Source organism: Haliotis rufescens, unplaced genomic scaffold (assembly GCF_023055435.1).
Source record: "Haliotis rufescens isolate VD_foot unplaced genomic scaffold, xgHalRufe1.0.p SCAF_18, whole genome shotgun sequence".
NCBI classification, from domain to species: Eukaryota; Metazoa; Mollusca; class Gastropoda; order Lepetellida; family Haliotidae; genus Haliotis; species Haliotis rufescens.
This window is the reverse complement of record NW_025963868.1, coordinates 12,903,827-12,931,772: the sequence shown is the minus strand read 5'-3', so window position 1 is coordinate 12,931,772 and position 27,946 is coordinate 12,903,827. Positions and strand designations below refer to the sequence as shown.

The 27,946-nt window shown below is 43.4% G+C and overlaps 1 protein-coding gene across 1 annotated transcript; it reads left to right on the top strand.

Annotated features, from left to right (window-relative positions):
* The first annotated feature begins 165 nt into the window (after positions 1-165).
* Positions 166-27,946, top strand: LOC124114787. Its single transcript, XM_048398676.1, has 10 exons — positions 166-235; positions 1,453-1,776; positions 1,902-1,985; positions 2,729-2,780; positions 5,987-6,147; positions 23,893-23,953; positions 24,699-24,745; positions 25,491-25,551; positions 26,329-26,375; positions 27,284-27,946. The coding sequence occupies exons 1-10, from the start codon at positions 166-168 to the stop codon at positions 27,373-27,375; spliced, it is 999 nt and encodes a 332-aa protein (XP_048254633.1). The 3' UTR covers positions 27,376-27,946.

Sequence of the window (27,946 nt, the reverse complement as noted above, 5' to 3'; positions counted from 1 at the left end):
GGTACACGGAAAGTTGGTTGCATGTCAAACCATTCACCGACGCATTGCCATTACAGCATTTGGTATATATTGAAGGATACAGTTTTGAAGGAATACGCTTGGTTTCCGTGATGACACTTGTTCTGTGATATTGGAGAGCACCTGTACATGTTCCTGTATGAGAAAATGAACCGTTGTTCTATTTTGCTGGTGCAAATGTTGACCATCCTGGCAGGAGGGTCCTCCGTTGTGTTTGGTGAGTTCGTTTGGAGTTTTAGAATAATAGTACAAAATCGAAGTAAAAGATGACGCCTTAAAACAAACTTTGATATTCTATAAAAAGGCCGATAAATGCATATACCAATCTTTTTTAGATATTATCCTTTGCTGAATGCGACAACACAAAACTATGTGCTTTCCTTCAATGTAAAACGGATCAGAATATCTCCCAGATCAGTTAATCCAACTGATCATGGTTTTTTACGTTTTCAGGCAGTACTGACAAGACGTGTGACTTTGGTCATGTCACTATCATTTATTAGTCATAGGTCTTATTGGATATACTCTCGTTCTGCAAACAGAAATCACTAATCGTTTAATCGTAAGGTTTCAGATGTCATAATAACATAGTTGTAATAACAAAATCCTATAACAAATCCATGACGTTTAGGAATGTAAAGAGTGAAGTGTATTGTCATCTAACCTTATAATGACATGGTCAGTGCTGTTTGAAACGTGTCCTTGTACAATGCTACAGTGTCGTACACAAATCGCGAAGTCCTCGAACTCCATACAGCGAAACCGCGTCACGTAATGTTTATTATCATTGAATTCAGATGTAAAATGCATACAGGCAACATACAAACTTAAGCCTACTTGGCAATGTGTCCACAAACAAACGCTTCGCATCCGTTTGTTTTCAAATCATAAACATGATGGTAAGATAGATTGAAAAAGGTAAGACGTTAATCGGCGCTTAAAGACCTGGAAACTTAAAGTTCGAGTGTGATATTGTTCCACACAGTAGCAGCGGAAAAGAAACAGGATCGATGGTCATAGCTGTAAAAAACTTTACTGGTGGTACAGTTAGGAGATGGTGAGATTCAGACCTCAGGGTACATGAAGGGAGGTAGATGCACAGAAGGTCACCTACATAGAGTGGAGCATCAACTAAAAACACTTTTCGGTATTCCAAAGCCGTTTGAAAGAGATTCTGTAGGGCACAGGAAGCCGATAGAGAGTACTGGAGTGGTGTGATGGTTCACTATTCGTGAAAAATGTACCAATGTTTCGTAACCGCAAGAGCAGGGGGAATGCAAAATGAAATTATAAAAAAGTATCGCTCGGAAACCAAACACAAGCATCCTGTATACATGGCAAACACACACCCCACTATACTATTCCCTCACCACACTGAATACTAACCTCATCATGATATTGTACTTAGATAACATATTTTGTTTTATCCCACAGGCTCTCTAGTACTGACAAGTTCTCCGGACACAGCTACAGATGGTGAGCTGTTCACCATGACGTGCACCAGCAGCCAGAGCGGGGGTCGGGCCTGGTCAAGGGATAAGCTGTATCCTGTCTTATATACACAGCAAGGAAACTCAAAAGTAATTCTGGTTAGTCCTCGCCTTACCAGAGACTTACTCGGACGTGTCACAGCCTCTGGTAGTTCTGATGGAACACAAAATAATGTCACCCTCAAGATAAATTCACGCATCGACAACGGTACTGCGTGGATGTGTAGAGATGAAATACATGGCGAGACCAGCAACACATTAACAATAGGTTAGTATATGAACTCCTTTTAATTATTTGAACTATGAAGTGACCGGAATGAGTTGAATATAAAATAAAAAAACTTCTTTGGATAAGAATATGGGCTAACACATTGTACATTTTTGTCAAATCAGTGGCTGTAGTTGCACCGCCCACGACAATGGTTCTGACATCATTGAGATCAACACAGTCGACGCCGACAGGGATTTCTGTATCAGGTAAGGAGCAACAACTCGGTATTGTACACATTCTGTTTCAATATACTGCCTTGTCAGTTAACAGAAGTATTGCTTGACATAAAGATCCCATCATTTATCAATATATAAATTTTGTACCCACGTATTGTTGAAAAAAGGTTTATTTCTAACATGTGCACCAAAACGTGCAAAGTCTTGGCTGACAGAAGATACCTGTAACGGATGCTTCTGACCATGATCATCTCTGTGCAAACATGGAGATTGTGAGTGAATCGAACCATATCGGTAACATGTCGACTATTCAGTGACTATGATTTATTGATAACAAAATGAGCGTGTACATATATATTATTAAGCCAAGAAACAGTATATATCATTTAATTGATAGTGAGATTAGAATCTGTGAACTTTTAATATCTTAATGCATTTGACGTGCGTCGTGAACATATGCAGAAAAATATCAATAATCCTGAAGACATCAACACCACCATGTGAAAGGAAAGTCAGAAGTGATGCGGTTCTTACACGTTTAACATTTTAATGAAACCTACGATCATGGGCATAGTGATTGGGTATATATATAATCTCCATGTGTCCTAATGTGCTGGCTTTACAGATGCAATATGTCTTGGTACATGAACGATAATCCCAACACATGAACTGATCATTTAGAGACTTTAGTCAGAATAATTTTCAATGAAAGTCATGCATTGATATTGTAAATTAAATTCTGCCAATATATATTTTTTTATACGTTAATCCAGATGCAGTGGTGAAGAGCCGACTGTCGCCTACTACAACAACAGTTATACTCGGGTTCGATTCCCGACATGGGTACAATGTGTGGAGCCCATTTGTTGCGTCCCTCGCCGTGATATTGCTGGAATATTGCTAAAAGCGGCGTAAAACCATACTCACTCACTCCCTTATTAGACGCTGGGACTCTAAAACAATCCAGCTCTCTAATACATGCTGGGTCTACATGAAGTAATGACTTTATTCATGACAACATTTTTGTGATCGATATAAATTGACATCACTGTCAACCACTGACGTTAGGGTTTGGCAGGAGGGAAAGTCCATCTGAATACACTCCTCCCTTCGAAAGGCCACTCATAAAGGTTCCGATATAACTGAAGTCACAGCACAAGCACTTGATCACAACAGCGTATCAAACTTGATGAAATTCATTTCACAGCTTGGAAAACATACACGAGCCGTTATGTCAGGGGTTCAACTGACACATATCTTTCACATGCTGACGTCGACTTACCGTGAGATCTTAAAACCCTTGTTTCAAAATGCCGGTTCGTCTGCAGCCTAAAACAAAGCTGTTCATCAGTCATACGCTATGCAGTTCCATTGCCAATCACGTTGTACCAGCAGGCTCATTGCCAATAAATCTACAAGTGAATGGCAGCTATTGACAGCCATTGACAGTAACCGTGATGTAGGTCAAGTTCTGCCACATCCAAGTTCTGGGTTGAGAGGCATTTATTTTGAATTTGTATTCTTTACTGGGGGTGCTTTGTTAACGAATTAAAAATACTTGCACATTTTAAATAAATAGTAGAATGTTAATTCATAAAGTTTGTTGGAGAAATATATTCCTTCAGTATTTAAAAACTAGTTCTACAACCTGTCTCAATGGGAAATGGCATATTTGAATTCTAAGAAATGACTTGTCCCACTGATTTCCAAGATATGACTTTCTGAATCTAAACAGTGACCACCAGGCAGGTTGGCAATTTAAAAAATTTCTTTGGACTAGGTTTGGAGGGCTTTTTGTCAACTTCTTTTTAAAAACTACAAGTCAAGACTATGGATATTTCAATGTTATAATTTAGAAATATTTGTTACATATACATTCACCTGTGGCCCCTTTTCATAATGTTCTAAGATAGCGGAACTTTGTACCCTGTGTAGTTACGCGTTGCATGAGACCAAGGTTGTCAACGCGCTCTTGTCGTCAGGATAGAAAGGATATAAACCTACTGTGTTTTGAAACTTGATGTGATCCCACGGTAGAGTAGATCCATCTTATTTTAATTTGGAACTGAGTTGTGGTTTTAACAGGGTGAGGTTTTAAATGTATAAATAAGAGGTATCTACTCAACAGTGGGACTACATCAAATTTTAAAACACAGAAGGTTTATCTCCTAAATGTTTGAAGTAGCTCTCATACCGTGTCTGTCGTACTCCGACTAATTAAATAGTGTTGTTTAAATATGAAATGAATGGACAACCTATTTTGGTTAAACTTTTTCCTCACGACATAAACATAACACTTCCTTATCAGGTAATCGCTCGTTAATTCTTTTTTTCAGATTCACAGATCATACATTCCTTAGTCCGCATACAATATGTGTTGTTTCCCATTCGCTTCCGATGCTGAAATACGGCCGGATCCTTATTTTTTAAATAAAACATTTGGCATCCTAAAATAGTTATTATTTTCCAAAATGTGTCCTATTCTGACGACCAGCTATTAGATATAAGTTACAGTGAAGCTATAAAGCTGACCTCCACGTATTATATAATTGCTCTCGTTAAATGCGATTACGAATTAAACTTGCGAGTGGTTGTAATAAAACTTCGATGTAATGAAATTCGACCTACGCACAAATTTGTTATTTTTTATGATAAAAGAAACTTAAGAAACTGTCCGGAAGTCCACAAGCATCAATTTTGAAAATGGGGTAACACGCTGTATATGTTACTTTCAGTGATCGTCGCAGCAGTTGCAACTGGTGTGGTCACCATCGTCATTGTCGTCGTGGTTGTGTGTATATGGAGAAATAGAAGGAATAGAGCAAGAAAAGGTATCACTATTTCTTTGATTACACAACACCAAATGGTCATATTGTTAAAAGTGATTTTATAATATCAAATAATTAAACGTTCGTTGTGGTCATTGTAATTCCTGCATGCTGATTCGTTGAATTGGATACGTGTTATTGCACTTATTTCCCAAAAGAATGTAAAAAAATAAGTCACCCCCACAGACGCGGACTAACTTGTTTACTACGGAATGGGGAAGTTCAATATTACAATCGAGGGAATTCCCTTTCTGCTCACGTGTATCGTCATGCACAGGACATTTTAGTGAAATTCATGCATAGTCATGCTCCAAACCACCCTTTCGGGCCGAAGGCTTAACAGGAATGGCACATATAGCTCATAGTGAATAATGTCTATCTACTGGAAGTGCATGGTTTACAACAGCCTACAGCAGACACAATATCACAACATTAACAAACATCATCTGTCTCCATAAGTACGAAACGTACAAAGCTCTGATCGATTGGGCGTTCGTCGCGTGAGTAGCACAATAATAAAATAATATATAATATCTTCACTTTACATTTTGCTCATTTTGTTGGAATGTCATCAGATATCCTACACGTTAACATCGGGTCACATATTTATTATGTTGTAGATTACCATGACTCCAGCATCTACACGATCCCTTCCGTCTATGAAGACATGATCAGCCAGTACTGTGATCTCCGTACCCACTACGGCAACACACAGGGTGAAATAACTCACTCTAGCTTCGTCAACACACATGAGGAAACAGCAGCCTCTTGTAGCGTCAACACACATTATGAAACAGTACCTTCTAGCTACTTCAACATAGATGGCGAAACAGCACCCTCCAGCTAAGTCAACACACAGGATGAAACAACACCCTCCAGCTACATCAACACACAGGATGAAACAACTCTCTCCAGCTAAGTCAACACACAGGATGAAACAACTCTCTCCAGCTACATCACCACACAGGATGAAACAACACCCTCCAGCTACATCACCACACAGGATGAAACAACACCCTCCCGCCAAGTCACCACACAGGATGAAACAGCACTCTCCAGCTACATCACCACACAGGATGAAACAACACTCTCCCGCCAAGTCAAAACACAGGATGAAACAACACCCTCCAGCTACATCACCACACAGGATGAAACAACACTCTCCCGCCAAGTCACCACACATGATGAAACAACACTCTCCAGCTACATCACCATACAGGAAGAAACAACACTCTCCAGCTACATCACCACACAGGATGAAACTACACTCTCCCGCCAATTCAACACACAGGATGAAACAACACTCTCCCGCCAAGTCAACAAACAGGATGAAACAACACCCTCCAGCTACATCAGAACACAGGGTGAAACAACACTCTCCCGCCAAGTCACCACACAGGATGAAACAACACCCTCCAGCTACATCACCACAAAGGATGAAACAACACCCTCCAGCTACATCACCACACAGGATGAAACAACACTCTCCAGCTACATCACCACACAGGATGAAACAACACCCTCCGGCTACATCACCACACAGGATGAAACAACACTATCCAGCTACATCACCACACAGGATGAAAAAAACACATTCCAGCTACATCAACACACAGGATGAAACAACACTCTCCCGCTACATCACCACACATGATGAAACAACACTCTCCCGCCAAGTCACCACACAGGATAAAAAAACACTCTCCAGCTACATCACCACACAGGATGAAACAACACTATCCAGCTACATCACCACACAGGATGAAAAAAACACATTCCAGCTACATCAACACACAGGATGAAACAACACTCTCCCGCTACATCACCACACATGATGAAACAACACTCTCCCGCCAAGTCACCACACAGGATAAAAAAACACTCTCCAGCTACATCAACACACAGGATGAAACAACACTCTCCAGCTACATCACCACACAGGATGAAACAACACTCTCCCGCCAAGTCACCACACAGTATGAAACAGCACCCTCCAGCTACATCACCACACAGGATGAAACAACACTCTCCCGCCAAGTCGCCCCACAGGATGAAGCAAAACCCTCCAGCTACATCACCACACAGGATGAAACAGTACCCTCCAGCTACATCACCACACAGGATAAAACAATACTCTCCAGCCAAGTCACTACACAGGATGAAACAACACTCTCCAGCTACATCAACACACAGGATAAAACAATACTCTCCCGCCAAGTCACCACACAGGATGAAAGAACACCCTCCAGCTACATCAACACACATGATGAAACAACACTCTCCCGCTAAGTCACCACACATGATGAAACAACACCCTCCAGCTACACCACCACACAGGATGAAACAACACTCTCCCGCTAAGTCACCACACAGGATGAAACAACACCCTCCAGCTACACCACCACACAGGATGAAACAACACTCTCCCGCTAAGTCAACACACAGGATGAAACATCACCCTCCAGCTACATCACCACACAAGATGAAACAACACTCTCCAGCTACATCACCACACAGGATGAAACAATACTCTCCCGCCAAGTCACCACACAGGATGAAACAACACCCTCCAGCTACATCACCACACAGGATGAAACAACACCCTCCAGCTACATCACAACACAGGATGAAACAACTCTCTCCCGCCAAGTCAACACACAGGATGAAACAACACCCCCCAGCTACATCAGAACACAGGATGGAACAACACCCTCCAGCTACATCACCACACAGGTTGAAACAACACTCTCCAGCTAAATCACCACACAGGATAAAACAACACTCTCCCGCCAAGTCACCACACAGGATGAAACAACACCCTCCAGCTACATCACCACACATGATGAAACAACAATCTCCCGCCAAGTCACCACACAGGATGAAAGAGCACCCTCCAGCTACATCACCACACACGATGAAACAACACCCTCCAGCTACATCACCACCCAGGATGAAATAACACTCTCCAGCTACATCACCACACAGGATGAAACAACACTCTCCCGCCAAGTCACCACACATGATGAAACAACACTCTCCCGCCAAGTCAACACACAGGATGAAACAACACCCTCGAGCTACATCACCACACAGGATGAAAAAAACACTCTACAGCTACATCAACACACAGGATGAAACAACATCCCCCAGCTACATCACCACACAGGATGAAACAACACTCTCCAGCTACATCAACACACAGGATGAAAAAACACTCTCCCGCCAAGTCAAAACACAGGATGAAACAACACCCTCCAGCTACATCACCACACAGGATGAAACAACACCCTCCAGCTACATCACCACAAAGGATGAAACTACTCTCTCCCGCTAAGTCAACACACAGGATGAAACAACACTCTCCCGCCAAGTCAACACACAGGATGAAACAACACCCTCCAGCTACATCAGAACACAGGATGAAACAACACTCTCCCGCCAAGTCACTACACAGGATGAAACAACACCCTCCAGCTACATCACCACACAGGATGAAACAATACCCTCCAGCTACATCACCACACAGGATGAAACAACACTCTCCCGCAAAGTCACCACACAGGATGAAACAGCACCCTCCAGCTACATCACCACACAGGATGAAACAACACTCTCCCGCCAAGTCAACACACAGGATGAAACAACACTCTCCAGCTACATCACCACACAGGATGAAACAACACTCTCCCGCCAAGTCAACACACAGGATGAAACAACTCTCTCCCGCCAAGTCAACACACAGGATGAAACAACACTCTCCCGCCAAGTCAACACACAGGATGAAACAACACCCTCCAGCTACATCAGAACACAGGGTGAAACAACACTCTGCCGCCAAGTCACCACACACGATGAAACAACACCCTCCAGCTACATCGAGACAAAGGATGAAACAACACCCTCCAGCTACATCACCACACAGGATGAAACAACACTCTCCAGCTACATCACCACACAGGATGAAACAACACCCTCCGGCTACATCACAACACAGGATGAAACAACACTATCCAGCTACATCACCACACAGGATGAAAAAAACACCCTCCAGCTACATCAACACACAGGATGAAACAACACTCTCCCGCTACATCACCACACATGATGAAACAACACTCTCCCGCCAAGTCAACACACAGGAAAAAAAAACACTCTCCAGCTACATCAACACACAGGATGAAACAACACTCTCCAGCTACATCACCACACAGGATGAAACAACACTCTCCCGCCAAGTCACCAAACAGGATGAAACAGCACCCTCCAGCTACATCACCACAGAGGATGAAGCAAAACCCTCCAGCTACATCACCACACAGGATAAAACAGTACCCTCCAGCTACATCACCACACAGGATAAAACAATACTCTCCAGCCAAGTCACTACACAGGATGAAACAACACCCTCCAGCTACATCAACAAACAGGATGAAACAACACTCTCCAGCTACATCAACACACAGGATAAAACAATACTCTCCCGCCAAGTCACCACACAGGATGAAAGAACACCCTCCAGCTACATCAACACACATGATGAAACAACACTCTCCCGCTAAGTCACCACACAGGATGAAACAACACCCTCCAGCTACACCACCACACAGGATGAAACAACACTCTCCCGCTAAGTCACCACACAGGATGAAACAACACCCTCCAGCTACACCACCACACAGGATGAAACAACACTCTCCCGCTAAGTCAACACACAGGATGAAACAACACCCTCCAGCTACATCACCACACAGGATGAAACAACACCCTCCAGCTACATCACCACACAGGATGAAACAATACGCTCCCGCCAAGTCACCACACAGGATGAAACGACACCCCCCAGCTACATCAGAACACAGGATGGAACAACACCTTCCAGCTACATCACCACACAGGTTGAAACAACACTCTCCAGCTAAATCACCACACAGGATAAAACAACACTCTCCCGCCAAGTCACCACACAGGATGAAAGAGCACCCTCCAGCTACATCACCACACACGATGAAACAACACCCTCCAGCTACATCACCACCCAGGATGAAATAACACTCTCCAGCTACATCACCACACAGGATGAAACAACACTCTCCCGCCAAGTCACCACACATGATGAAACAACACTCTCCCGCCAAGTCAATACACAGGATGAAACAACACCTTCGAGCTACATCACCACACAGGATGAAAAAAACACTCTACAGCTACATCAACACACATGATGAAACAACATCCTCCAGCTACATCACCACACAGGATGAAACAACACTCTCCAGCTACATCAACACACAGGATGAAAAAACACTCTCCCGCCAAGTCAAAACACAGGATGAAACAACACCCTCCAGCTACATCACCACACAGGATGAAACAATACCCTCCAGCTACATCACCACAAAGGATGAAACTACTATCTCCCGCTAAGTCAACACACAGGATGAAACAACACTCTCCCGCCAAGTCAACACACAGGATGAAACAACACCCTCCAGCTACATCAGAACACAGGATGAAACAACACTCTCCCGCCAAGTCACTACACAGGATGAAACAACACCCTCCAGCTACATCACCACACAGGATGAAACAACACCCTCCAGCTACATCACCACACAGGATGAAACAACACTCTCCCGCAAAGTCACCACACAGGATGAAACAACACCCTCCAGCTACATCAGAACACAGGGTGAAACAACACTCTCCCGCCAAGTCACCACACAGGATGAAACAACACCCTCCAGCTACATCACGACAAAGGATGAAACAACACCCTCCAGCTACATCACCACACAGGATGAAACAACACCTTCCAGCTACACCACCACACAGGATGAAACAACACCCTCCAGCTACATCAACACACATGATGAAACAACACTCTCCCGCTAAGTCACTACACAGGATGAAACAACACCCTCCAGCTACATCACCACACAGGATGAAAAAAACACTCTACAGCTACATCAACACACAGGATGAAACAACATCCTCCAGCTACATCACCACACAGGATGAAACAACACTCTCCAGCTACATCAACACACAGGATGAAAAAACACTCTCCCGCCAAGTCAAAACACAGGATGAAACAACACCCTCCAGCTACATCACCACAAAGGATGAAACAACTCTCTCCCGCTAAGTCAACACACAGGATGAAACAACACTCTCCCGCCAAGTCAACACACAGGATGAAACAACACCCTCCAGCTACATCAGAACACAGGATGAAACAACACTCTCCCGCCAAGTCACTACACAGGATGAAACAACACCCTCCAGCTACATCACCAGACAGGATGAAAAAACACCCTCCAGCTACATCACCACACAGGATGAAACAACACCCTCCCGCCAAGTCACCACACAGGATGAAACAGCACCCTCCAGCTACATCACCACACAGGATGAAACAACACTCTCCCGCTAAGTCAACACACAGGATGAAACAACACTCTCCAGCTACATCACCACACAGGATTAAACAACACTCTCCCGCCAAGTCAACACACAGGATGAAACAACTCTCTCCCGCTAAGTCAACACACAGGATGAAACAACACTCTCCCGCCAAGTCAACAAACAGGATGAAACAACACCCTCCAGCTACATCAGAACACAGGGTGAAACAACACTCTCCCGCCAAGTCACCACACAGGATGAAACAACACCCTCCAGCTACATCACGACAAAGGATGAAACAACACCCTCCAGCTACATCACCACACAGGATGAAACAACACCTTCCAGCTACACCACCACACAGGATGAAACAACACCCTCCAGCTACATCAACACACATGATGAAACAACACTCTCCCGCTAAGTCACTACACAGGATGAAACAACACCCTCCAGCTACATCACCACACAGGATGAAACAACACCCTCCAGCTACATCAACACACATGATGAAACAACACTCTCCCGCTAAGTCACCACACAGGATGAAACAACACCCTCCAGCTACACCACCACAAAGTATGAAACAACACTCTTCAGCTACATCAACACACAGGATGAAAAAACACTCTCCCGCCAAGTCAAAACACAGGATGAAACAACACCCTCCAGCTACATCACCACACAGGATGAAACAACACCCTCCAGCTACATCACCACAAAGGATGAAACTACTATCTCCCGCTAAGTCAACACACAGGATGAAACAACACTCTCCCGCCAAGTCAACACACAGGATGAAACAACACCCTCCAGCTACATCAGAACACAGGATGAAACAACACTCTCTCGCCAAGTCACTACACAGGATGAAACAACACCCTCCAGCTACATCACCACACAGGATGAAACAACACCCTCCAGCTACATCACCACACAGGATGAAACAACACTCTCCCGCAAAGTCACCACACAGGATGAAACAACACCCTCCAGCTACATCAGAACACAGGGTGAAAAAACACTCTCCCGCCAAGTCACCACACAGGATGAAACAACACCCTCCAGCTACATCACGACAAAGGATGAAACAACACCCTCCAGCTACATCACCACACAGGATGAAACAACACTCTCCAGCTACATCACCACACAGGATGAAACAACACCCTCCGGCTACATCACAACACAGGATGAAACAACAATATCCAGCTACATCACCACACAGGATGAAAAAACACCCTCCAGCTACATCAACACACAGGATGAAACAACACTCTCCAGCTACATCACCACACATGATGAAACAACACTCTCCCGCCAAGTCAACACACTGGAAAAAAAAACACTCTCCAGCTACATCAACACACAGGATGAAACAACACTCTCCAGCTACATCACCACACAGGATGAAACAACACTCTCCCGCCAAGTCACCAAACAGGATGAAACAGCACCCTCCAGCTACATCACCACACAGGATGAAACAACACTCTCCCGCCAAGTCGCCACACAGGATGAAGCAACACCCTCCAGCTACATCACCACACAGGATGAAACAGTACCCTCCAGCTACATGACCACACAGGATAAAACAATACTCTCCAGCCAAGTCACTACACAGGATGAAACAACACCCCCCAGCTACATCAACAAACAGGATGAAACAACACTCTCCAGCTACATCAACACACAGGATGAAACAATACTCTCCCGCCAAGTCACCACACAGGATGAAACAACACCCTCCAGCTACATCACCACACAGGATGAAAAAAACACTCTACAGCTACATCAACACACAGGATGAAACAACATCCTCCAGCTACATCACCACACAGGATGAAACAACACTCTCCAGCTACATCAACACACAGGATGAAAAAACACTCTCCCGCCAAGTCAAAACACAGGATGAAACAACACCCTCCAGCTACATCACCACACAGGATGAAACAACACCCTCCAGCTACATCACCACAAAGGATGAAACAACTCTCTCCCGCTAAGTCAACACAAAGGATGAAACAACACTCTCCCGCCAAGTCAACACACAGGATGAAACAACACCCTCCAGCTACATCAGAACACAGGATGAAACAACACTCTCCCGCCAAGTCACTACACAGGATGAAACAACACCCTCCAGCTACATCACCACACAGGATGAAAAAACACCCTCCAGCTACATCACCACACAGGATGAAACAACACCCTCCCGCCAAGTGACCACACAGGATGAAACAGCACCCTCCAGCTACATCACCACACAGGATGAAACAACACTCTCCCGCTAAGTCAACACACAGGATGAAACAACACTCTCCAGCTACATCACCACACAGGATTAAACAACACTCTCCCGCCAAGTCAACACACAGGATGAAACAACTCTCTCCCGCTAAGTCAACACACAGGATGAAACAACACTCTCCCGCCAAGTCAACACACAGGATGAAACAACACCCTCCAGCTACATCAGAACACAGGGTGAAACAACACTCTCCCGCCAAGTCACCACACAGGATGAAACAACACCCTCCAGCTACATCACGACAAAGGATGAAACAACACCCTCCAGCTACATCACCACACAGGATGAAACAACACCTTCCAGCTACACCACCACACAGGATGAAACAACACCCTCCAGCTACATCAACACACATGATGAAACAACACTCTCCCGCTAAGTCACTACACAGGATGAAACAACACCCTCCAGCTACATCACCACACAGGATGAAACAACACCCTCCAGCTACATCAACACACATGATGAAACAACACTCTCCCACTAAGTCACCACACAGGATGAAACAACACTATCCAGCTACACCACCACACAGGATGAAACAACACTCTCCCGCTAAATCACCACACAGGATGAAACAACACTCTCCAGCTACACCACCACAAAGTATGAAACAACACTCTCCTGCTAAGTCACCACACAGGATGAAACAACACCCTCCAGCTACACCACCACACAGGATGAAACAACACTCTCCCGCTAAGTGAACACACAGGATGAAACAACACCCTCCAGCTACATCACCACAAAGGATGAAACAACACTCTCCAGCTACATCACCACACATGATGAAACAATACTCTCCCGCCAAGTCACCACACAGGATGAAACAACACCCTCCAGCTACATCACCACACAGGATGAAACAACACCCTCCAGCTAAACCACCACACAGGATGAAACAACACTCTCCCGCCAAGTCACCACACATGATGAAACAACACTCTCCCGCCAAGTCACCACACAGGATGAAACAACACCCTCCAGCTACATCAACACACAGGATGAAAAAAACACTCTACAGCTACATCAACACACAGGATGAAACAACATCCTCCAGCTACATCACCACACAGGATGAAACAACACTCTCCAGCTACATCAACACACAGGATGAAAAAACACTCTCCCGCCAAGTCAAAACACAGGATGAAACAACACCCTCCAGCTACATCACCACACAGGATGAAACAACACCCTCCAGCTACATCACCACAAAGGATGAAACAACTCTCTCCCGCTAAGTCAACACACAGGATGAAACAACACTCTCCCGCCAAGTCAACACACAGGATGAAACAACACTCTCCAGCTACATCACCACACAGGATGAAACAACACCCTCCCGCCAAGTCACCACACAGGATGAAACAGCACCCTCCAGCTACATCACCACACAGGATGAAACAACACCCTCCAGCTACATCAGAACACAGGGTGAAACAACACTCTCCCGCCAAGCCACCACACAGGATGAAACAACACCCTCCAGCTACATCACCACACAGGATGAAACAACACTCTCCAGCTACATCACCACACGGGATGAAACAACACCCTCCGGCTACATCACAACACAGGATGAAACAACACTATCCAGCTACATCACCACACAGGATGAAAAAAACACCCTCCAGCTACATCAACACACAGGATGAAACAACACTCTCCCGCTACATCACCACACATGATGAAACAACACTCTCCCGCCAAGTCACCACACAGGATGAAAAAACACTCTCCAGCTACATCAACACACAGGATGAAACAACACTCTCAAGCTACATCACCACACAGGATGAAACAACACTCTCCCGCCAAGTCACCACACAGGATGAAGCAGCACCCTCCAGCTACATCACCACACAGGATCAAACAACACTCTCCCGCCAAGTCACCACACAGGATGAAGCAACACCCTCCAGCTACATCACCACACAGGATGAAACAACAGTACCCTCCAGCTACATCACCACACAGGATAAAACAATACTCTTCAGCCAAGTCACTACACAGGATGAAACAACACCCTCCAGCTACATCAACAAACAGGATGAAACAACACTCTCCAGCTACATCAACACACAGGATGAAAAAATACTCACCCGCCAAGTCACCACACAGGATGAAAGAACACCCTCCAGCTACATCAACACACAGGATGAAACAACACTCTCCCGCTAAGTCAACACACAGGATGAAACAACACCCTCCAGCTAAACCACCACACAGGATGAAACAACACTCTCGCGCTAAGTCACCACACAGGATGAAACAACACTCTCCAGCTACACCACCACAAAGTATGAAACAACACTCTCCAGCTACACCACCACACAGGATGAAACAACACTTTCCCGCTAAGTCAACACACAGGATGAAACAACACCCTCCAGCTACATCACCACACAGGATGAAACAACACTCTCCAGCTACATCAACACACAGGATGAAACAATACTCTCCCGCCAAGTCACCACACAGGATGAAACAACACCCTCCAGCTACATCACCACACAGGATGAAACAACACCCTCCAGCTACATCACCACACAGGATGAAAAAAACACTCTCCAGCTACATCACCACAAAGTATGAAACAACTCTCTCCCGCTAAGTCAACACACAGGATGAAACAACTCTCTCCCGCTAAGTCAAGACACAGGATGAAACAACACCCTCCAGCTACATCACCACACAGGATGAAACAACACTCTCCAGCTACATCACCACACAGGATGAAAAAACACCCTCCAGCTACATCATCACAAAGGATGAAACAACTCTGTCCCGCTAAGTCAACACACAGGATGAAACAATACTCTCCCGCCAAGTCACCACACAGGATGAAACAACACCCTCCAGCTACATCACCACACAGGATGAAACAATACTCTCCCGCCAAGTCACCACACAGGATGAAACAACACCCTCCAGCTACATCACCACACAGGATGAAACAACACCCTCCAGCTACATCACCACACAGGATGAAACAACTCTCTCCCGCCAAGTCAACACACAGGATGAAACAACACCTTCCAGCTACATCACCACAAAGTATGAAACAACTCTCTCCCGCTAAGTCAACACACAGGATGAAACAACTCTCTCCCGCTAAGTCAAGACACAGGATGAAACAACACCCTCCAGCTACATCACCACACAGGATGAAAAAACACCCTCCAGCTACATCACCACAAAGGATGAAGCAACTCTCTCCCGCTAAGTCAACACACAGGATGAAACAACACCCTCCAGCTACATCACCACACAGGATGAAACAACTCTCTCCCGCTTAGTCAACACACAGCATGAAACAACTCTCTCTCCCGCTAAGTCAAAACACAGGATGAAACAACTTTCCTCCGCTACGCCAACACACAGGATGAAACAACACCCTCCAGCTAAGTCAACACACGTGCATAGGATGAAACAACGCCCCGGCTACGTCAAGACACAGGATGAAACAACACCCTCCAGCTACATCACCACACATGATGAAACAACACTCTCCAGCTAAGTCAACACACGTGCATAGGATGAAACAACGCTCCGGCTACGTCAACACACAGGATGAAATACCACCCTCTGCTGACAGCTACGTCATCACAGGAATTATTGGTTTCAATCCGACTCGAACAGTAGTGATAACATGAAATTCTGAAAGCAGTCGACGATTTTCTAGTTTCTAGTTAATTGGTTCTCCTAGGTTTGATAAAACTATATAACCAGTCGATTATGTTTTGTTATTATTACAGTCCGTTTGCTGCAAAAACGTACCGATGAAATGCAAAATAGATATAAATCCAAAAGCAACACACCAACTCGTCACCATAATTTCAGACGCTGTCATGAAGTGTAAAAATAAGTTGTTTAAATAAACTATCATTCAATTGTTGGTGGTTTAATGCCTGTTTTGTAACTGAAATGTAACATTATCCGTTTGGTGAGTTGGTTTTCTGCCCGCTTATGGTAACGTCATCAATGTCGGTGAGCTGTGTCTCGCTCTAAAGATATTTCGATAAGGTTGTCAAGAACAAAATCGCCGTTGTGAACAGTTGGCGAAGGCCATAAACATCCTGACCAAACTTTGAGACGGAACTTGGTGAGAAGAAATAATTCCAATGTTCATGATCAATTAAATAACGGATCAAATTTCTACACACAAGCTATGTTGTGCCCGCACAATTTCAGACAAGTAGACATGTTTGCCTCTGTAAATCTTACAGCTTTCATATTCAGGACAATTTTGTCATTAAAATGTTCACATTAGCTATGACATCACATGACTGCGTTGAAATATGTTTCTGAAATGTGTAGTGGCAAATAAAAATTATGAACATAATATGTGCGCTGCGAATTCGAATGCCGTCATCCTTACTTGCACATCAATGTTTCATCAAGTTCAAACAAACATTCAAATCCACAAAATACTTCCCGTTCAACAAATGTGAAAACACGTTGTTTGTAATGGGCGTGATGTGTAAATCTAATCTATGACGAGAGGAAAATGATGTAAAATGTAGAGCAAAGTAACGTTTCTCAGAATCACTAGGGTTAGGACTATTTCAGAAAACATTATCGCAGGTACTTCTTTTTATCATATGACCTAATTATTACCAATTAGCGTGATTCCTAGCGACAGGTCTTGTCCTCATCGAGACTGCTGAGAAAAGAATGTACCTGGCTTTTTTCATGCAGATGTTGCTGCTGTTGGGAAAAGACATTTCCACTGTGGCAGGTGAGTTGAGCTTTGATTGAATTAAGACGTAATTGTTTTACCAAATTCACCATTTTTGTGCTTGGAACAAAGGGAACGTCTGGATAAAAGGTTGTTTTTTATCCTATGTATGTGTTTGACACTTGAGTATTGTGTTCCCATAACCTGCAGCGTGTGAAGACATTCCAAGATTCCCCCTCAATGATATGGCTGGCTTATTGATACAGAACATTTTTTGGTGTTGGTCAACGCCGTCAGTAATAATCCACCTCTCTCATACTGGCCTGTAGGTAATGAAGTCTGGATCAGATAGAAACACTGACTGATAATAATTGATGTGAGCTCAGGCCAACGCTGTTGTGGTGTGATGAAACACAATCAGACAAGTCAACGAGTCAGCCCTAGATCTATATTGTTGCCCATTAGGACAAACATTGCTGGGTGAACATGGGGATATTTCGAACAAAATCACTTGCTTAAGGGACAAGCCCAAGAACATCTCAGTAAAGGTGCAGGACATGGTCATCCATCCAACTACTTTCGGCGATTAGCGTTGTTTAACTTCACCTGATGCTGCACACAGTACCATGTACTCAACAACATGTATCGCTTGGGAAATCAAACGCGAGGTTTCTGCATACCCTGCAAACACACCACCCACTGTACTGTTCCATCACCACACTGAATACACTACTGCAAATCGTGAACCGTATTGTCGGTGTGTCGCATGTTTTGTTTTATCCCACAGGCTCTCTAGTACTGACGAGTTCTAAGGACACAGCTACAGATGGTGAACTGTTCACCATGACGTGCACCAGCAGCCGGGATGGGGGTCGTGTCTGGTCAAGGGATAAAGTGAATCATGTCTTACGAACACATCAAGGAACCTCAAACGTAACCCTGGTTAGCCCTGACCTAACCGGATACTTACTCGGACGTGTCACAGCCTCTGGCAGTTCTGATGGAACACAACATAATGTTACCCTCAAGATAAATTCACGCATCGACAACGGTACTGCGTGGATGTGTACAGATGAAATACATGGCGAAACCAGCAATACATTAACAATAGGTACGTGAGTAAGGATATTAAAGAACTTTTAATTATTTTAACTATGAATTTCACCGAATAATAACTTGAATAATACATATTATGTTCACGCAAGTATACGTATATGTAGACAATTTCAAGACTGGTTAAAGAAATAACGTTTGCTCTATGACAACGTGTAGAGTAATAAAGTATCTTTACAGTAAAATCACGAGGTCTCAAAACTGTACTTTATTATACTATATAAGATAACTTCCCCATAAATCGCAAATAACAATGAAGAACGACGCGGTTTTTTGTTTGTCACGATAAAACATTGTTCCATCATGATGTCATTTCTGAAGATTCGAACATAACATCGAACATTCGAACATTCGCAACATCGTAAATTGGAAGACCTTATTTTTAAGAGAGAAGTGTCTGGTAACTTGTTCCTATTAGATGTGGCTGGGCAATGCAGATAAACGCATTGTCCGAACTGATGGCTTGTTCCCTCTAATTAACCTGCACCTGAAGCAACATTTTTACTGCAAGCCATGAAATAGAGATGAGGTGAGGTGAAATTGGGTTCCACTTATATAGCTACGTGCATGCACGTGTGTGTGTGCGTGCGTGCGTACGTGCGTACGTGCGTGCGTGCGTACGTGCGTACGTGCGTGCGTGCGTGCGTGCGTACGTGCGTGCGTGCGTGTGTGTGTGTGACCAATGCCGATTTTATAGTGCCATCTCTATAACTTTTAACGTTTTTCTGTATGACGCGGCCGGGGATACAATCCCGGACCTTCCGCTCTCCCACTAGACCAAGGAGGCGGTCACCATGAAAAAGAATGCTTACCTTGTTGGTTGCACGATATGATGCCGTAACTAGCAATTGTCTTGACTTCATAGCTTGGGGTGTGACTTGGCGTCGCCGTTCGACGAACATGGCGGAGGAAGAGTGAGTGAGGAAATTTAACTTTAACGTCGCATCGGCATCATTTCAGCCATATAGCGACGAGAAAAAGTTGATATAATATATACAAGTGAGTCATGAATACAAAGTTATATTTAAAACCAATTTGCAAATGCAATTGCAAGTGCAAAGTTCACACAGTTTAGCAACATATGCTTGACGGTGAACCTTTCATCACAGGGATACACTTTGGAGGTTCATCCTCATTTGCTATACGCAGATATTCGTAGGTTGCCCGAGTGTGGCCGATTCGCCATCGTCGCAAGACGACGTCGCCATGTCTTGACTGGCAACCCAAGTAGCTGGGAATGACCGATTGTTGGTTTGAATTGATGAAGTTATCGATATCTAACCCTTGATGGTTGGTGTGAAATCACTGCACGGGATAAGAGTGGTGGTGGAGGAAGAACCATTGTACAGCGGAGTGTTCCGTTTGAGTGCAGTATGTTTCTGTACTTCCAACGCCGAGCCACAGGTGCACATGTGGTCATGAAACGTTTTGAAACCATGAGAATTGCCTATTCTGTGATAGACATAATGGGGAGACGCCTGCCTCGGACACACTTGTTGCAGCGTCATGACGTCAATCTACTATGCCTTAACGTATAATCGCAGTGTACCGCCGGCGTCTTTGATATTTCAGCAAATATTTACACATCTTTAGATAAGACCATGGGCTAAATATTGTACATTTTCGTCAAATCAGCGGCTGCATGCGCAGTTACATCGCCGACGGCCGTGGTTCTGACATCAGTGAGATCAACGCCGTCAACACATACAGGGAGTTCTGTGTCAAGTGAAGAACAACACACCGGTATTGTACACATAATATATATATATATATATATATATATATATATATATATATATATATATATATATATATATATAAAGCACATAACAGTAATAATTAAATAAGTGGAGTAAGATTGAACACAGTTTTAATAGGCTAGCACTTTCAACTCGTACCACTGGCCTGATGAGACTCGTACGTGCCACGTAAGAGTTGAAAGCGCTAGCCTATTAAAACTGTGTTCAATCTTACTCCACTTCTATATATATATATATATATATATATATATATATATTGCTTTGTCAGGTAACATGAGGTTTTAAGAAAATTCCCTGCATATATCTTGTACCACTTTTCAAGGTATTGTAGCATAACTTTTGAAACGTCCATTTTCAATTTTCAATGTAAATTTTCTATAATAGATGTACCCCACAGATAGAAACAAATCTTTTTACCAATGATTATCTCTACCATGATATCACACACACACACACAAAGAAATGCAATCTAGCTGTTGACATTGTAACTACAAGGGAAGATACCACTCATCATGATCATCGTCTTTGTGAAAAACTGCAAAGCTTCATTCATTCATTCAGAAAATGAAATGGGCAAAAGTCTGCTTTGTCGCCTACTACAGGTGTGTTCTTCACAACTACGTTATCCGGAACAACACCATCACCATCTTCTTCGCCCACAGCTGGTGAGAAATGACTGCTTTTAACTACAGTAAACTACGTTCATAACGAACACGATTATACCGAACTGACGGATATAACGATCTGTTCCCGTCCATTTGCTGTATATATCTTGTAAATATGCTTATAACGAACTACGGTTATAACGAACTAGATTGGTGCCCCTTTTTAGTTCGTTATAACCGTAGTTTAATGTATTTTAATTAAACTCGAGCGGTTGCAATATAAAAAAATGTGAAAAAACATTTTTTTTAAAAGATCTGAGAAATACAAGAAGGTTTATGTGACCATTAGTCCACAAACATTAATTTTATAAAAAAAGGTCTAACACAGTGATTATGTAACTTCCAGTGATCGTCGCAGTAGTTGCAACTGCTGCGGTCATCATCGTCATTGTCGTTGTCATTCTGTGTGTTAGGAGAAACAGAAGAATTCAAGCAAGAAAAGGTATTCCGATTTCCTTGATTACACAATACCCAATGCTCATCTTGTCCATGGTTATTTTGTTAAGAACGGCATCAAATAAATATGTGATGTCGGCAGTACATCTTCGGTTGGTTGTTGGTTGGTTTGTTGTTTAACGCCGCACTCAGCAATATTGCAGCTATATGACGGCGGTCTGTAAATAATCGAGTCTGGACCATACAATCCAGTGAGTGATATCATGAGCATGGATCCACGCAATTGGGATCGATGACCGTGCATCAACCAAGTCAGCGAGCCTGACCACCCGATCCCGTTAGTCGCTTTTCACAGCAAGCATGGGTAGTACATCTTCGGATTGATAATGAACTGTTTTATGTGTTAAGTTGCTGTATGGCTGAAGCAATCAGGGAGAGACGTCATATTTTAACCCCACTCATGTACCACAGTTTTTATTAAGGTTTTACATCATGAAAAGCAATTTGCCCTCACAAGAAAGGAAAGATGAAATGAACAAACCATTACTGAGTCTGTTTTGCCTCATGTCAACAAAACCTTAACGTAACGTGATAGAATTAATAGGAAACTGCGGGAAATCACCGCTTCCTTCTTCCTCATAGACATTGTTTACTTGTTGGTGATTTCGTTATGAATGGAAAACAGCTGGCTCATGGTAAATAAGCTCTTTTCATTGATAGTGAATTGCTTCCTTCAAGTCCGGGACAAAACTCGTACAACAATTATCTCCCCAAGCACAAACGGTAACTGTAAGTAGTACAGCTAAAGGCGTTCGTCATTTGGGTGCAATGTAATAGAATCACAGCTCGATAATACATTTCATCCAAAACACATTCAGCAGTTCCGTACATTTTGATCTACACAGGTGAGGTGAGGTGAAATTGGGTTTAACGTCGCGTCCAACATTATTGCACTTATGTTGTTTGTTTGCTGTTTAACGCCGCACTCAGCCATATTCCAGCTATATGACGGCGGTCTGTAAATAATCGAGTCTGGACCAGACAATCCAGTGATTGACACCATGAGCATCGATCCACGCTATTGGGATACGATGACATGCATCAACCAAGTCAGCTAGCCTGACCACCCGATCCTGTCAGTCGCCTGTTACGACAAGCATAGTCGCCTTATATAGCGACTTACATGTAAATGTGTGTGTTTGTGTGTGTGGCTGCTTGTACTAGTCCGGACTGATACCGATTTATAGTGCTAGCTCACTGAGATACCATGCCGCAGTTAAAAATGAATACCCCACTCATACTGACTCCGAGCCGACAAGTGTTTGTTCTGGCCCCTTAATGCCGAGCCAGACAAGGTAACAACAAGTACCATCTTTTAACGTCTTTTGGTAAGACGAGGCTGGAGATTTAGATTTACATGTTCCATGGGTTTGAGCATGAAGCGACAAGTCTGCTTTGCGAGAACAATTTACCATACACGGGCATTCAGTGAGCTCGAAAATTTAGCCGCATTCTTAGATAGACATAGGACTCGAGACAGTATCCGCGCACATCCACACACCCAAATATTTGCTCCAGTAACTCCTGTATCCATATAAAGCGTTGTTTGGTCCTCTTTCTACTTTATCATGTCGTGTTTCCGTACGTTAATTAATCCTTTACGACGCTTCAGCGTGTTTGTGGCTCTATAAAGAAGCCTCTGTTGCAGGACTTGTCGCTGACTGTATTCATACTGTGGTCATGTTTCACTACATCACGGTTTGTGCTTTCAGTCACAAAGAGAGCACATGTGGCAACAGTGGGAAACGTGGACGAGGCCGACAGGTCATCAGGGTAAGTGCAACACTTTGAGAGATCGTATGTTTCATCCTGGTTAGATAACATCAGTGTAATCACAATCTAATGACTGAAATAATCGTGCCTAGACTACCATTTTTTTTGTTAAACGCCGCACTCAGCAATATTCAAGCTATATGACGGTGGGCTAGAGTAAATAATCAAGTCGGGACCAGACAATCCAGTGATTGACATCATGAGCATCGATTCACGCAATTCGGTAACGATGACATGCATCAACCAAGTCACCGAGTCTGGCCATCAGATCCCGTTAGTCGCCTCCTACCACAAGCATAGTCGCATTTAACAGCAGGCATGGGTTGCTGAAGACCTATTCTAACTCTTCGTAGACTTCAAGTGATCAGGCCAATATGTTGATAAAATAGTTTAAATATTCTGGCAAAAATTGGTAATTTATGTTATTGTCATGTTGTATTCATCTAGTAATCGCTTCTGCAAAACATAATTACTATAAAAAGGCACGTTTCAAAGGACGTTTACCTTGCTGTGGCAATATCACAGCTATATAGCAATATACTTGAAGAAGTTACTCGGCATTACCGGAAACACATGATATACGAAATAAACTCAATCGCAAACACACCATTATCTAATAAAATACACTTGGCACGTGTACAGTGTTTGTGGGGTGGTTTCACATAGTTTACTGTTTAGGCACTTTCAAAGTAATTTGAATATTTGAGTTGCATGCTGTCATCGCTGCATATCATTAACATTTCAGGGATGTGGAGTCCCATGAGATGTCGCACGACGAGAGGGAAACAACTGGTAAGGAAACTCTGATATTCGTTTTTCGTTAAGTTTAATTAACATATCTCTTGACTTGCTCCGATTTTTGGAACTCCTAGTGTAGTCAGGTTTGGTTTGTTATGGCTTGTTTATTTGTTTGTTTGTTTGTTTTATGCAGCCATACAGCTGAAATAGTGCTGTGTGCGGTGTTAAACAACAAACAAACAAATCGACCTTGAGATTAGCTTACATCAAAGACACCAAAACGCAATTACGTAAATGATCCCCGCATGTCAACATTTTGTTAATATAACACGATACGTATTTTTCCTTGTCCTCTGTGAGTGAGTTAGGTTTAACGCCGCTTTAACATTATTCCAGTTATATCACGGCGTGTCAGCTTAATGTTGGTGGAAAGCCCGTAGTGATGCAGGTCTCAGACTTTTACCACTTGGGTGAAACCCACGAGCACGGGTATGGTGCTTACAAACCTTGAAACATAATCGGGGCGAACCGGGATTCGAACCCACAATCATAGGTTTCTAGCGTGCGCAAGGGACGCAACTCTGCACAGCGAATCGCGGCGCCTTAGACTCCTGTATCCATATAAAGCGTTGTCTGGTCCTCTTTTTACTACATCATGTCGTGTTTCCGTATGTTAATTAATCCTTTACGACGCTTCAGCGTGTTTGTGGCTCTATAGAGAAGCCTTCGTTGCAGGACTTGGCGCTGACTGTATTCTTACTGTGGTCATGTTTCACTACATCACGACTTGTGCTTTCAGTCACCAAGAGGGCAAATGTGGCAACAGTGGGAAACGTGGACGAGGCCGACAGGTCATCAGGGTAAGTGTAACACTTTGAGAGATCGTATGTTTGATCCTGGTTAGATAACATCAGTGTAATCACAATCTAATGACTGAAATAATCGTGCCTAGACTACCATTTTTGTTTTTTGTTGTTTAACGCCGCACTCAGCAATAGTCAAGCTATATGACGTCGGGCTAGAGTTAATAATCAAGTCGGGACCAGACAATCCAGTGATTAATACCATGAGCATCGATCCACGCAATTCGGTTACGATGACATGCATCAACCAAGTCACCGAGTCTGGCCATCAGATCCCGTTAGTCACCTCTTACCACAAGCATAGTCGCCTTTCACAGCAAGCATGGTTCTAACTCTTCGCGGGCGTAGACTATAAATGATCAGGCCAATATGTTGATAAAATAGTTTAAATATTCTGGCAAAAATTGGTAATTTATGTTATTATCATGTTGTATTAATCTAGTAATAGCTTCTACAAAACATAATTATTATAAAAGTGCACGTTTCAAAGGACGTCTACCTTGCTTGTGGCAATTGCGCCATGCATGCACAACTACATAGCAATATACTTGAAGAAGTTACTCGGCATTACCGGAAACACATGATATACGAAATAAACTCAATCGCAAACGTTTCTTATGTATTTTCATTAAACACAATTAGCTAATAAAATACACTTGCTACGTGTACACTGCTTGTGAGAAGGTTTCACATAGTTTACTGTTTAGGCACTTTCAAAGTAATTTAAATATTTGAGTTGCATGCTGTCATCGCTGCATATCACTAACATTTCAGGGATGTGGAGTCTCATGAGATGTCGCACGACGAGAGGGAAACAACTGGTAAGGAAACTCTGATATTCTTTTTTCGTTAAGATTAACATATCTCTTGACTTGCTTCTATTGTTGGCACTCCTTGTGTAGTCTGTCATGCAGCGACTAACAGGATCGGGTGGTCAGACTCGCTGACTTGGTTGATGCATGTCCTCGTATCCCAATTACGTGGATCGATGCTTGTCTGGTCCAGACTCGATCCTTTGTGCAGACCGTAGTCATACAACTGGAATATTTCTGAATATTACGACAAGTATGGTCGTTTTTACGACAAACATGTGTTGCTGAAGACGTATCCTACCCCGGATCTCCACGGGCAGATACATCGCTTAATACGAGGGGAACGGTAATTTATTGAAAGGTCATGAGAAAATGTCACTTGCATTTCGGTTTGATTGTTGTTTTACGCCGCACTCAACAATATTCCAGCTGTATGACGGCGGTCTGTAAATAATCGAATCTGGACAAGACAATCCAGTGATTTATATCATGAACTTGTATTTGGGAGGGGCCTTGAATAAATGTAACATAAAATGGGAGGGGGGAGGATCTAGTGAAAAGACCAATCCCACCCCACTTGGTAAATGATCTTTCCCTCGCGTGTCAAGGACGTAGCCAACCTCCCCTATGAAATATTGTAGTGATCCAACAGCCGACGGTACCTGTAAGCTGGACACGAAGATTAAGTTGCACGAAGGTTGTCCCCTTGCCCTGAATCACCAAGCTGTTTTCCTGGTGTTTTAGAAACAGCTCGTCAGTACGACGGCGCGGTTGATCTCAGTGTTAACAAGAGTTTAGTTAATGACTCAAAACTAAACGTCTGTTAATTATTATTTAGTTGCACCAGATTTGATTGTCTATATGTTATTGTGAAGCGCCGATTATATGTTTCAAATTGTATTTTTTCCTTGGAACAGACACATACGCATCAGTCAACAAACCAAAGAAGACAACCTTTATTGCAGATAATGGAGACATCTACGCCCTGCCTAACAAGCCGAAGAAATAGACAACGGAGAAAATATGATATTTCAGTATGAAGATCCGGTTCAGAATAGGTTTTCAGCAACCCATGCTTGCCGTAACAGGCGACTATGCTTGTCGTAAGAGGCGACTAACGGGATCGGTTGATCAGGCTCGCTGCTTTGGTTGATGTCTGTCATGGTATCCCAATTACGTAGATCGAAACCCGTGAAGATCCGGGGTAGAATATATCTTCTGGTCCAGACTCGATTATTTACAAACCACCGTCGTAAAGTTCGAAAAGGTCCGAGTGCGGTGTTAAACAACAAACAAAGACCCTCCGATCGGGGAACATTTCACCCAAAGTGTCCAGACAAGGCCTTGATAATTAAATGTGTATGTTACCAGCTTTAATTAACATGAAGAACTTAAATCCGGTACTATGGAAAAATGAAGGCTCAATAGGTTATATTTAGATACTGCCAAAAAGGTATCTAAAACCCAAGGGAATTAAACATTTAACAGACACGTGAAGATTCCGGGTTAGAATAGGTCTTCAGCAACCCATGCTTGCCGTAAAAGGTGACTATGCTTGTCGTAAAAGGCGACTAACGGGA

Bases quoted from the DNA above. Each gene is read 5' to 3' on its own strand.
- LOC124114787 (XM_048398676.1), top strand. From the start codon at position 166: ATGAACCGTTGTTCTATTTTGCTGGTGCAAATGTTGACCATCCTGGCA. The intron at 236-1,452 runs GTGAGTTCGTTT...TTTATCCCACAG, and splicing joins AGGGTCCTCCGTTGTGTTTG to GCTCTCTAGTACTGACAAGT. The intron at 1,777-1,901 runs GTTAGTATATGA...TTGTCAAATCAG, and splicing joins CAGCAACACATTAACAATAG to TGGCTGTAGTTGCACCGCCC.